This window comes from Lytechinus variegatus, chromosome 14 (genome assembly GCF_018143015.1).
Source record: "Lytechinus variegatus isolate NC3 chromosome 14, Lvar_3.0, whole genome shotgun sequence".
Classification (NCBI taxonomy): domain Eukaryota; kingdom Metazoa; phylum Echinodermata; class Echinoidea; order Temnopleuroida; family Toxopneustidae; genus Lytechinus; species Lytechinus variegatus.
The window spans coordinates 14,824,953-14,838,482 of record NC_054753.1 but is presented as its reverse complement, the minus strand read 5'-3'; the positions used below and the strand labels follow the sequence as shown (position 1 = coordinate 14,838,482).

General features: G+C 37.3%; 1 protein-coding gene across 1 annotated transcript in view; it reads left to right on the top strand.

Annotated features, from left to right (window-relative positions):
• The window catches only part of LOC121427944 (elongation factor 1-alpha, somatic form-like), a 33,411-nt gene extending 22,218 nt beyond the window's left edge, over positions 1–11,193 (top strand). The window contains exon 3 of the mRNA XM_041624521.1: positions 10,922–11,193. Within this exon, the coding sequence (XP_041480455.1) occupies positions 10,922–11,193 (272 nt within the window). The remainder of the gene's footprint in view (positions 1–10,921) is intronic.
• Positions 11,194–13,530: the final 2,337 nt, after the last annotated feature.

The window sequence follows — 13,530 nt, the reverse complement described above, 5'->3', positions numbered from 1 at the left end:
AAATCGGATGTAAAATAAGAAAGTTATGACATTTCAAAAATTTCGCTTCATTTCACAAAAACAGTTATATGAACGAGCCAGCTACATCCAAATGAGAGAGTCGATGATGTCATTCACTCACTATTTCTCTTATTTTTCATTGTTTGAAATACGAAATATTTTGATTTTCTCGCCATAGTCATGTGAAATGAAGTTTCATTCCTCCCTGAACACGTGGAATTCCATTATTTTAACATTTTGTGCTTCAGGCAAGGAGATGCTAATCGTCAAATTCATAAAAATTGAAATATTGTATAATTCAAACAATACAAAACAAAAGAAATAGTGAGTGAGTGACATCATCAACTCTCTCATTTGGATGCAACTGGCTCGTTCATATAACTATTTTGTTAAAAATAAAGCAAAACTTTTAAATGTCATAACTTTCTTATTTTTCATCCAATATTGATGAAATCTTCAGCATTGTGCTTGTCTGATTTTTTTTCCTATTGATTCAAATCATCATTTTTCTGAGGTGGACTTGACCTTTGATTATGTGAAGAGACTTGAAACAGAGAGAATGAAAAGAAAATGAATAGCTGTAATAATAGTTGTAATGTTTTTTGGACAGAATCATGAACAGGTTACAGATGATGATGGCACAGTGTTGAAAACTGTTTGATGGAGATGGCACATCATTGGATTTGTTTAAAATTAGACCAACAAAGAATCATTGTTACAACAACATTTAACTGATATTGGACAAACATTGAATCAACGTTTACGGCAAAGTTGGACTAGCATGGGACTAAAGTTGAATCAACTTTCCATTAACATTGGACCAAAGTTGAATCAACTTTCCATCAACATTGGACCAACATTAGACCAACGTTGGATCAACGTCAACCAACGTTGGACCAACGCTGCCATACCTGCCTCATCTGGACATAATGATTATGCACTCATGAATATTCATTACATCAGTAAATGACCACAATTTTAGAAAATATTGCTATAATAATTAGTGTGACGTACAACCCCTCACACCATCGACTGCAGAACTAGCCAAGTCCATGTACAGTACCGTGCGACTGTGCAGAATCAGTCTGCAATTTAATCTAAGCAATAAACACTTGTTAAGTCAACATGTCTTGTGACAGATACATTTTCTCACATGTATCATGAATAATTTCTTTTCCTTTTATATGCAATTAAATATCATCATGCAAATAAATATCTATCTTGCTTGAAATACTAATATTTTGTTGTATCAAGTGTAATTCTTTCAATATAGCCTAGGCTTACATCAGCTGTATTCTCACAACCTTCTTCGATTAAATCAAACCTCTACTCAAGGCATTCTCATCAGCCTCAACCAGCTTTGAAATATCTCAACCTTGTCTGACATTGCCCTTTTTTGTCTCACATGAACTACACTAATTATCATAAATGTATTCCAAATTTATACAGGCCTTTTTTTAGTCATAGCCCTTTAATAATACATGTATATTAACTGTGAACAAAGAACTCATAGTCATATTTTCTTGTAATTAAAAAACCCTACAAGTATTTGGTGTTGTAATACAATAAGGAATAGCGCACTCTACGACACATTCACGTACAGGTAAGTGCCCACGTACCCGATTCACTATCCATTATGTAACACACATAGCGTGCACTGTCACATGCACTTTGATTGACATATTGAAACTCACGATACAGTAATTTGGCACTTCAAATAATCATACTTAAATCCCATAAAATTACAATTGAATCGGTTGTATATTTAATTAAACTATTTTACTTCAAGACTGAATGCTCGTGTACTCACGTCATTGGGCTTGTATGCAATTTTAAACCAAAATCAATGGCATCGTCGGGCAACAAAACAACTCCAAACTCAGAATTTTTGACAACGCCCTCACTTTCCAACTTGTATTTCGCTTCGAAATCATCGCTTCTGACGTCAGTCTCGATATTTCACACCCGACAATTAGAGTATTTATGTTTATTCAATATTTCCACCATGAAAACTTTCAGAAAAGTATGTGGCTCCATTAACATATCATTTATAATCAAAACATATGCTAAGTGAAATTTTCAAGGTTAAGTGTGGAAAATGATATTAAAGAGAAATTCCAGTAGTTGCAGTAAACACTGATTTCATGAGAAAGTCTGTAAAACCAGGCTTAATTGTCAGTATATCATCGAGGATCTAGATCTGGTACAGTTACATAAACTGAACTTTGTGAAATCTTGAAATCTACGCTGAAAAATGTTTACACTGAAGATCACCAACACAGATAGGCACACGTGGGACAGTGTATTATTATTGCTGGAATAAAGACCCGACGGAAGTGACCGAATCCGCGCTTGTTTTGCTTATTTCTCAGCAATTACACAATTTCTTCCAGAATCCTTTGGCACATATTTTTTATTCATACAAACAGACACTTGGGTGGTCATTATATTAGATTCTGTAAAAAGTCATTTTGAGATCGTTACCAATACTGGAATTTATCTTTAACTGTGTTCTGCCAAGTATAGCAAAGTTGCTCTCTATATAGGATTCCATGACAGGATTCAGTGGTTAGGTGTAGGATGATAAGAATAGGATTACGATGTAAGATTTTAGGATAGGATAAGACATGATAAATATTAGAGTATAGAGTTATAATGGTGGACTTCACCTTGAAACCAATTAATGTTTTGCTAATTACGTTGGAATAACGTTGGAGCAATGTTGGAGCAACGTTGCCGGACAACGTTGGAGCATTGTTGGTGGACAGCGTTGAACCAACGTTGTAAACATAGTTGGACTGACGATGTATTCACGTGCACATCCATCGCTGCTTCAACGTTGCCCATCAACGTTGCAGCAACGTTGTTATTGATGACTTGGCCGACATTATATCAACGTTGGAGCATTGATGGTGGACAACATTGAACTGACGTTGGAAATGTTGGTCTGACGATGTATGGACGTGCACTTCTATCGATGATGCAACGTTGCTTGCCAACGTTATAGCAATGTTGTATTTGACTATTTAGCCAACATTGGATCAACGTTGCCAGACAAAGTTGGAACATTGTTGATAGACAACGTTGAACTGACGTTGGAAATGTTGTTGGTCTGACGATGTATGCGCGTGCACTTCTAACGATGTTGCAACGTTTGCCTGCCAACGTTAACACAACGTTGGAAAAAAAATTCCCAACGTTGATCCAACGTTTGTCCAACGCTGTATTGTTACCTGGGTAGGTCCTACATTTTCGAGAGTGGCTGTAGAACTCAGCTCTATAGTGGCAGTCTCTAGAGCAAATTTGTACAGGTGAAGGAGGATGGCGCTGAGACAGGTATAGGTACAAATGCTGACCTAGCCTTCCTCCTAGGTCTTTGGTCTTCCAATTTATCATTATTTTCTGACGTCTTGACCCCTGTAATTAGCTCTCCATAGAATGGCGACTATCATATACATCTTCATAAGTGTTAGTGTCTATGCCGGCAAGTTTTATGTGAGTTAGCAGGTGTCTAAACGAAATTGTGATCTACAAATGGGGTGAGACCAAGCACACAGCTCACCTTATCTTGGGGAATCCCTTCTGGGATTCGCCAAGGTTTCATGCGGCGAACGTTCCCCAACAACTTGAGGCACCTTTGACCATAAAGGAGCGAAAATAAGCTGGGGTGACATAAGGTGGTTTCAGACCACCTCGAAGTTCGTCAGTTCCAGGTATTCTCTGATCGGGAAATTTACCCGATCAGAAAATACCAGGTATTTTGGTAATGTGAAAGCAAACTACGCGTAATCTCCCGAAAGAAAATACCCGCTAAATAGTAGGTACTTGGCGAAATTACGAGAACTTTCATGGGGATTTTTCCAAGGTCGCAGGTATTTTGGCGATGTGAAAGCAAATTACGGGAACTTTTATCCCAGCGTGTCGTTGGGCCTGGCGGCGTGGGTGGCTGCTGGGCTAGAGATTTTGAATCTCCCGCCTTGCCTGCTTATCAGACCACACTGCGCATGCTCGTAACTTCGGGAACTTATCCCGAAGGATGTGTTTTGGGGCGGTGTGAATGCAGGAATAATTAACGGGTATTTTTTAGCCTTAAAAAGTTCTCGTAATTTAACGGGGATTCTTGTGATCGAGGCGGTTTGAAACCGCCTAGTACGTACGCTGAAGGGCCTCTGTATTTTTCACTTTGTCCTGCATTTAATGTGCATGATACGTATGAGGCAGCTGACATGGAAGGTGTTTAGCCGCTTTTCTTAGTTGGCGTACGTTTTCCAAGACTTACTTCCGTACAAGAGCTTTGCCATGACTGTGGCAGATTTTCCTATCCTGGTTCTTCTCCTTATCCAGTGAAAGGGAGCTAGAGATAGATAGGTGATCCAAGGTAAAGGAGTCCATCACAACCAGCCGAGTGCGTGCTGTTGATAGAGATATCTGGACATGCTGGAGGACAGTCAGTGTCTTGAGTCTATCAGGATTTTTGTTTCAGAGGCTGATGGGTGATCAAAACTCCTTACATGCAATGGACAGACGGCTGTATGCCTAGGTCTTGTACTCGTGCTTCTTGAGAGGCAGGGCGACATCGTCTCCCTGCAATATCTCACGAATGACAACCATCCTGACCATTGTTTTGGCAGGTAGTCGGTCGATGTTCAGTTCCCCATCTCTGTTGGTACGGATATAGAAGTCCTCTGTGCATTCGCCAATGGAATGATATGACCAGGGAACAGTCTTGGGGGAACTTTTGCAGGAGTCTAAATAGTGCACTCCTGCTCACCAAGTCAATGGCTCTTGTCAGGACAAAAGGTCCAATGATAGTTATAAAGGAAGGTAACAACCTAATTATTTTTCTGAAAAATACGGAGAAATCACTTTTTAATTCAATAATACAAGTCCTTCCACTAGAAAAGTACGGTAGGACATAAACAAGAATTAGAACTCCCGAAATAGATCATAGCTAAAACCTCATTACGAAAATTTCCCGTTTGATTCTCGACCGCACTTCGGACTGCAAACTGCGGTCGGATACCCTTTTTTTTGGAAAATCTCAAACAACATTTCCAACCCCGATAAACCCATCTTGGCCAGGTAATCCCCTTGTCTCAACCACCAAGGGCCAGCTAAACGAGCGTTGAGCCAAGGACGAAATGATAAACAGCAGCTGTGCTATTACGTAAGACTTGTCTGCCTGTAGAAGGATCTTCGGAATGAAATTATTGTATTCGATATTAATCACGTTTTCAACAAGTATATTACATTCAGACATCCAATACTAGTCCATTTTCAATTTCGACCTCGAAATAAGGAAAGTAAGCGGAATAAGAATTACGGTATGCTTAGCATGCAAGGACCGCGATGCATCCCATATAGTTTCTGTCCGTCCAGCAAGAAAATATGGGATGCATGCCGTTCACTCACGCAATGATACAGTCTTAACGAAAGAAAGGAAGGAAGGAAGGAAGGAAGGAAGAGAGAGAGAGAGAGAAAGAGAGAGAGAAAGAAAAAGTTTCTATCAACGCGTGTATACATGGAACTCCATGCACTCACCAGAACTACACACATTGCAATCCATCGTGTGTGGCCCCCTGCTGTGACCGTTGATGCTGGGGTGTATTATCTTCGGACCGAGGTCAAGAAACAGGTGTTTCTATACTTAAATTTCATGCTTGAGGGCAATAGGGTTTGTAGTACTGGGAGAAGAGATTTGATGATAAGGGAAACTGCCCAAACTGGGGTATACTGCTCTTCAAAGCAAGATATTCGTCATGTTGAATGGTTTCATTCTAAAGTGAGCGGTATATGATGAAATCTATCAACAATCTGACCATCTTAGACATGACTTGACCTCGAACTAAAAATGGAGTGATTAAAAGAAATTAATCATTCTTACTGAAAATCCCTTACATGATCTACACATAATACTAACCTCTTCAGCGTGTACGCTTTTAGGGAGAGTTCTTCTTTAAGGTTCAATAGTCACGGGAACTAGTTTTTTTTATTAGTTTAGCGGCCATCTTGGACATGTTAGATTTAATCGGAAGATGATCTTATATTGCAAAATTATTAACAGAAATCAACATACCAAATAACTCACGGAAATGGGTATTAATCATGATTCCGGGACAAAGGATCAAAAGTCAATTTTTCAAAATGGCATCTTCTGGCGGCCATCCTGGATTAAACCTGAAGATAACATTATATTGCAAAAATGATAATAGAAATCTGTTCTGCACACCCCTTACCCCCTAAAAAGAGTCATTTCTCATCATTTTTGGTCAAGGGGTTCAAAAGTTAGGGTTTCAAGATGTCATCTGGCATGTCTGGGGGCAATTTTCGATTTATGCAAATTAGCAAAATTGCTCAAACGGCAACTTTGGGCAACCAATCTGAGTTTATTCTAGAACCCCATAGGAACACGAATCAAGAAAAAACTTCATCGGAAAAAACATTTCTAGGTTGGTGTATTGAGCCTATTGGACTGTCAAATCGACTACTCATGAAAAGGAGATTTTGTTCTCGCTCGCTGCGCCCCCTCGGGACTTATATTAAGCAACTTTTTCCGTGTGCGCCATGCTGTGCCCCCTCTTTTGAAATAATACACGCAGCCCACCAAGGACAATCTTAGGGGGTGCTGCGTGTATTATTTCCATAGGCAGCACCCGCGGAATTCTTGACGGTGTGAAAAAATCAAGAAATGTAATCAAAATAATTTATACAGGCGTCCCACAAAAAAACGAAACCGAGATTTAGCGATGATTTATCATACATTAATCATAAATACAATAGACAAATGACCTACAAATGTAAAGCTTAGAATCTCCTTTTTTATCTGAAATTACTAAGATTATTCCTCATTCACGCATGAATGAGCAAAAACTCTTTTGGCAGGGGTATCTGAATTTCAACAAGAAAATCATATGCCTAAAAAGTTCAATATCTGTGTTTTCATTTGATCCCTTAATCACAGTTGTACAACGCCTACTTAGCTTGTTGTACGCGATCAAATGGGAGGCTGAATGTCACACATTCGTACCGTTGCACACATAACAAGACGTACCATCCAAAATGTACCGTCGAAAATGTACCATTGCACGGCTTTAGGAGGTGACGTCACAATGCGATTTCAATGAATAAGGTGACAATGCGCGTACAGAACGCTGGCTAAATGCGCAATGCTGTCCAAAATGAATGTGCGCTTGTGGGATTTGCTTTTTGCTTTCAATATTTTTGCTCCCTTTTCATAGATTACCGGAGGGAAAAACTCTTGTTTTTTCATATTTTCGCTAGATTCCGAGGCGTTGTACAACACAAATAGCGAATATTCTTATTCGTGCAATGGTGCGAGATTTTGCATTTGGTGAAAGAAAGAAACGCTCTATTCAACCGGGGGGGGGGGGGGGCCACCTCCATTCACAAGTGGATACCATGCGCGACCATGGGGTCTTGAAAAGCACCCTAAACACGTAATTTCCATATTCTGAAAATGCTCCCCTTAACAAGTATTGGCGTGTGAAACCCTACCCTTAACAAGTATTGGGGTGTGAAACTACCCTTAACATGTATTGGAAACAAAACGATGCTCTTGGCAAATATTCCCTGAAATGAACCCCTAAACAAGAACGAATGTTTTATTGTTACGGGTCCTTCGGTCGTTGGCTTCACCTTATTTAGTTTAGTACGACCCCACCTTCTACACCTCGCGCAAATCGGACTCTAAACACGAAGTGTTGGGGCAAAAAGGACATCCTTTATAAAACATTTTAATTTTGTTTTATCATCCCCGCAAATTCGACCCTAAACACGTAATTTTCCTAGCGAAATAGATACCCCTTTTTCATCATTTTTTTGTTTTTGACACCCTTATCACGTTACGTACGTACGTAACGTGCCCTATCGTGAAAAAGACATCCTTTTTATGTGTTTTTTGGTCGCGCATGGTATCCACTCGTCAATGTAAGTGCCCCCCCCCCGGCTATTCAACTCGGCTACCGCCTCGTTGAATAGAGCATCTTTCTTTCACCTCATGCGAAATCTCGCACCATCGCACTCGTGCCTATTCGCTATTTGTATAAAAATGGTCAAGAAGTAAAAACGTTCTGTTCCCTCGAAACAATGCTTGTATTTCCATAACTTTATTAAATAAACATATATTCACCGGTTTTCCACAGAAGCTATCGCATGGTTAACAAAAGACTTAATGCATGGCTGATCGTCAACAAAATGGATTTTCGAGTGAGTCTGCATGGACGCTAGCCTGTAAAACCTCTTCATTTCATGAAATTGTTAAAATTCAAGCCTTATTTCAAATAACCAGAACTTTTTTATTCCTTTATCATTTTCTGTAATTGAGGTATCAAATTAAAGAGAAGATATTGAACTTTTTGGAAATGTGGTTTTCGTTTTGAAACCCAGATAAAGCCCGCCAAATGACTTTTTGGTATCCCCTCTTTAAATTGTTTTTGCTCACTCATGCCTAAATGGGAAATAATCTAAGTAATTTCAAATGAAAGAGGAGATTCTAAACCTTAAAGTGGTAGGTCGCTTGTCTGTCGTATTTGTAATTAAGTAATTATAAATCATTGATAATTCTCGATTTCTTTTTTGTCGAACGCACTTTTTTGTCAAATAGCTCGGGACGAAAATCACAGCATTTTTTTTCTTTGCTTGTCAAATTTAAAGCAATTCAATTCAATTCTTTTATTTCATTTCCATTCAAAACACAATACAAAGCAATACAAAACAATACAAATCAAGTACAATTTTACAGAATTCATTTCAATTTATTTCACATTTGCATAAAAAGACAATACATACAATTACAGTGATAAAAGGCATATAGTACATGAGATCACACAAAATGCAGAGAATACAAATGTGTGGAATTTAACAAAGGCCAAAGGCAAGTCCCAAACGGATGTAAGCAGAAAAGAAAAGTATTATAGATAAAAAAAAAGAACTAACCAAACACAAAAGCAAACAACAAAACGGCTTATAGAACAATTCATGAATTTACAAGAATTTTTTTTATACTTTCGTTTAAAAGAGTTGAGTGTTGGACATAGTTTAAGATCAATGGGTAAACTATTCCACAGAGTGAGTCCAACATATTGTAGTTCGTGAGAAATTATATTTGAAATTAGGAAAATAAAAGTTTTCAGACTGTCTAGTAATGTAATTACTAACATATTTGTTTTTCACAAATAAATCATCATAAAAAGAGGGAAGAGCATTGTGAAGAAACAAGTTCATGAAATGTGCAATTTGATAGCTGTTTATATGACTAATAGTAAGTAAATTAAGTTTTTGAACAAAGGTTGTGTACTGATTCTTGGGGAGGAATTGGTAATAACTCTTATTGCACGTTTCCGTTAAACAATTATTCGACTTAAATGGACCATTGCACAATTACCCCAGAGTATATTGTAATAATTGAAGTAAGGCAAGACAATTGATTGATATATCATTAGAAGTATGTTTAATGGAATTAATTTTTTCAATCTGTTGATTGCACGAATGGATTTAGAAATCTTACAAGATATATAATTTATGTGGTCTTTCTAAGTCAGTTTGTTGTCTATGGCTACACCCAAAAATTTCGTAGAATTAACTACAGGGATTTTAATATTTTGAATAAAAATGTCAAAGTTGTCAGATGAAATGTTCTTATTTTTAGGTTGAAACATCATACAACATGTCTTGTCAACATTCAATTTTAATTTATTGGCAAGAAACTACTCATTTATTTTTTCAGTTCTAAATTAATTGTTGAAGTTAAATCATCTATATATCGTCCCCAGACAAAAACAAGTTTGTATCATCTCCAAAAAATATAGAGTGTAAGATATTACTAGCATGCTGTAAATCATTAAAATAACAAAAAAGTAACGGGCCTAACACAGAACCTTGGGGCACTCCGATGTTGACATGTTTCATCTCAGAAGAGACATTGTTAAAAAGAAACATTGTTTTCTGTCCTGAAGGTAACTCTTAAACCAGTCAAGGGCTACTCCTCTTACACCATAATGTTGTAATTTTTTTAAAATAATATTGAATGACATATAATCAAAGGCCTTTGATAAATCTAGGAATATACCAACTGTGAATTGTTTGTTTTCAAAGGCCTTTGCAATTGTGGAAGTGAATTCAAGTAATGCCATGTAAGAGGAGTAGCCCTGTCTAAAACTAAACTGTTTTGAATACAGAATGTTATTTTTACAAAAAACGGCATGAAACGATTGTATATCAAACGTTCGAATATCTTTGTGAATGTTGTTAAAATGGATATCGGTCTATAATTTGAAAGCGACTGTTTACTTCCTCTTTTGTAAATAGGAATAATTTTTGCTATTTTAAGACTACTAGGAAAACAACCAGTGTTCAATGACAGGCTAAAAATAAAACACAACGGCTTAACTATAAATCATATACATTTTTTCAGAACCTTTGTTCTGTGGTCCGTATGAGAACGGAAACATGTACTATGAATAATAAGAAGTGCTTTCTTTTGCTAAAGCAACAATTTATCTAATAAATATTGATGGGTATCACCGCAAATAAGAATCCCATAGTTTAAATAAGGTAAGATTAGGGATGAGTAGAGCATGATTAATGATGTGGAGGGAATACAAAATTTAGCCTAATAATAATACCAATATTTCGTGAAATTATTTTAGATATATTTTCAATATGATTTTTCCAAGAAAGTTTACTGTCAACTGTTATTCCAAGAAATTTTGTGTAAGGTACCATTTCTAATTGGGTATTATCAAATCAGCACCCCCAGTCGAAAAAAATTCGTTCCCTGGGCGAATTCTCATGGAAGACTGGTTTTAGAATATTCATCCTGGAAGTTGCATGATTTCCTTTGATTGCCCTAATAATTCAACTTATTTATACATGTATATATTTTCCTTTTTTCAATATCAAGGTATCGGAACGGTTCCGGTTGGTCTCATTAAAACTGGAAGACTGGAGCTTGGTATGGTTGTTAAATTCGCTCCTGCTAACATCACCACTGAAGTGAAGTCTGTAGAAATGCACCACAGAGCAATCACCGAAGCGCTACCAGGAGACAACGTCGGCTTCAATGTCAAAAACGTTTCCGTCAAAGATATCCATCGTGGTACGGTCTGCGGTGACAGCATGGATACCCCTCCTGTTGCTGCTAAATCGTTTACGGCTCAGGTATGTGGACGATAGTGACGATAAAGAGTACAGAAGTGGTGACGTCACAACAAAAACAACCTTTTTTGTTGCATTTTAGCGTTTTAAAACCATATCTCGGCAGGGCATGAAACCGAGAAAAAAAATGCCCACTACCAAAATTTGATGGGAATCGGTTCATGGGGACCTCATGAATACATAATTATCCCCACTGAAGTCAATGTATTATTCGCCTGCTAACATTTAGAAGCAGGCTAATAATCAATGTGTGCTTTTCGAAAAATGGCGCCCACTCCCCAAGCCCCTCCCTCCCCGCCAGACAAACATGAATGCCTTCGAATGCATGTTGAATTATCTTATTCCATAATTAAATGAAAAAGGGCAATTGTTGGTTTAAGCATCTCGGCGTTTCAATTTCATTTAACTTTTCACCAGAGTAGGCCCTTCTAGAATTGTGTGAGTGGGAGCTGTATTATTTTATTTGTCGTTTTAGAACTACCTTAAATAATTTAATTGATTACCTCTTGGAAATATTTCAATCTCGAAGGAAATCGACTTAATCTCCTCATCAGTGATGTAGCTAGAATTGATTCAGCAGGAGCATGCCGGATGGAGGGGGGGGGGGTGAAATTTCATAGGGGGACCAAGATAAAAAATGGTGTACAGACCGAAGTTAAAAAAATCTGAGATTTTTTCTTAAAAACACAATGAGGTATCTCACAAGGCCTAAATATATAATGCAACACGAAGCGCGATGTGATATTATTAAATAAGAAAATTATTATAATCATGGAATGGAAAAAGGGCATTTTCAGGTTAAAATATCAAAAAAATTCAGCTTGCGCTTCTCGTTCGCATAAAATCTGTCAGGACAGGATGCGTAGATAATTAAGAAATAATTGATGCGAGCGCGAAGCTAACATTTACAAGCAGGCCAATAACCAATAGGGCCTAGGCCCAGATCCAGGATTTCGCAGGGAGGGGCCCAAATTTGACCTGATTTTGGGCCCCTTTTTACTTTTCGAAAAATGACGCCCACTCCCCGGCCCCTCCTTCCCCGCTATGCAAACATGAGTGCCTTCAAATGCATGTTGAATTATCTTATTTCACAATCACATGAAAAAAAGGCAATTGAAGACGACTTTTTGCGAGCGCGAAGCGCCACCAAATGTCTGTTTTAAGCATTTCGGAGTTTCAATTTCATTTAACTTTTCACCAGAGTAGGCCCTTCTAGAATTGTGCGAGTTCGAGCTGATATTTCATACTGATCTAAAAAGCGACCTGTTTATGACGGTTTCCAATTACTCATTAAACATGTTAAAATGATATACATGTATATATCACCATAATGCGAGCGCGAAGTGCTAACAGTATAAATGACTTTAAAGGGGAAGTTCACCCTGACAAAAAGTTTATTGTAAAAATAGCAGAAAAAATAATAAAAAATATTGCCGAAGGTTTGAGAAAAATTCATCAAATAATTAAAACGTTATTAAAATTTCAATTATTTGATTTGTGACGTCATATGCGAGCAGCATTTCTACATAGCGAATGGTAAAAAATCAATGAAATGTCATTTTCTCAGAAAATTGAAAATGGTTTTCACTGTACCTTTTTTATATCAATAGACCAATCATTTCACACCCGATCATGAATGGAAAACAAAATTAAGTCATCAGGAACCATACAAAATTTGAAATTCATGCATTTTATATTACATAACACATGGGGAAGCTGCTCGTTAATGACGTCACAAATCCAAAACTTTGAACTCTAATAACTTTCTTACTCTTTAACGGATTTTCCTCAAACCTTCACCAATATTTTTTACTATTTTTTCTGCTATTTTTACAACAAAGTTTTCTTCAGGGTGAACTTCCCCTTTAAGCGCTTTAGTAAAAAATAAACATAATAAGTATCTAACCAAACAAAATTGATGCGAGGGCAAAGCGCGAGCTTAAAATGTTCATTTTCCGACTAGAAAACTGGAAATATACTTTTCGTAATTATTAAGAGGATAGGGATCTGACTAAACAATTTATGCGAGCGTGAAGCGTGAGCTGAAATTTTGATTTTCTTACTTTTAAACTGCAATCTTTAAACACTTTTTGTCACCATGAAAAGAATAGATGTCTCGCTTAACAATTGATACGAGGGTAAAGCGCGAGCTTAAAATGTACGATTTTTTTACTTTTAAACCCAAAATTTTAGCACTTTTTGTAACCATGAACAGAATTAGATATCCAACTAAACAACTGATGTGAGCTGAAAATGTTTGAATTTTCCGACTTTTAATTCAAACTGGCAATTTTTAGCACATTTGGTAAATATGAACAAAATAAATATATCTATACGAGCGCGAATCGCGAGCCC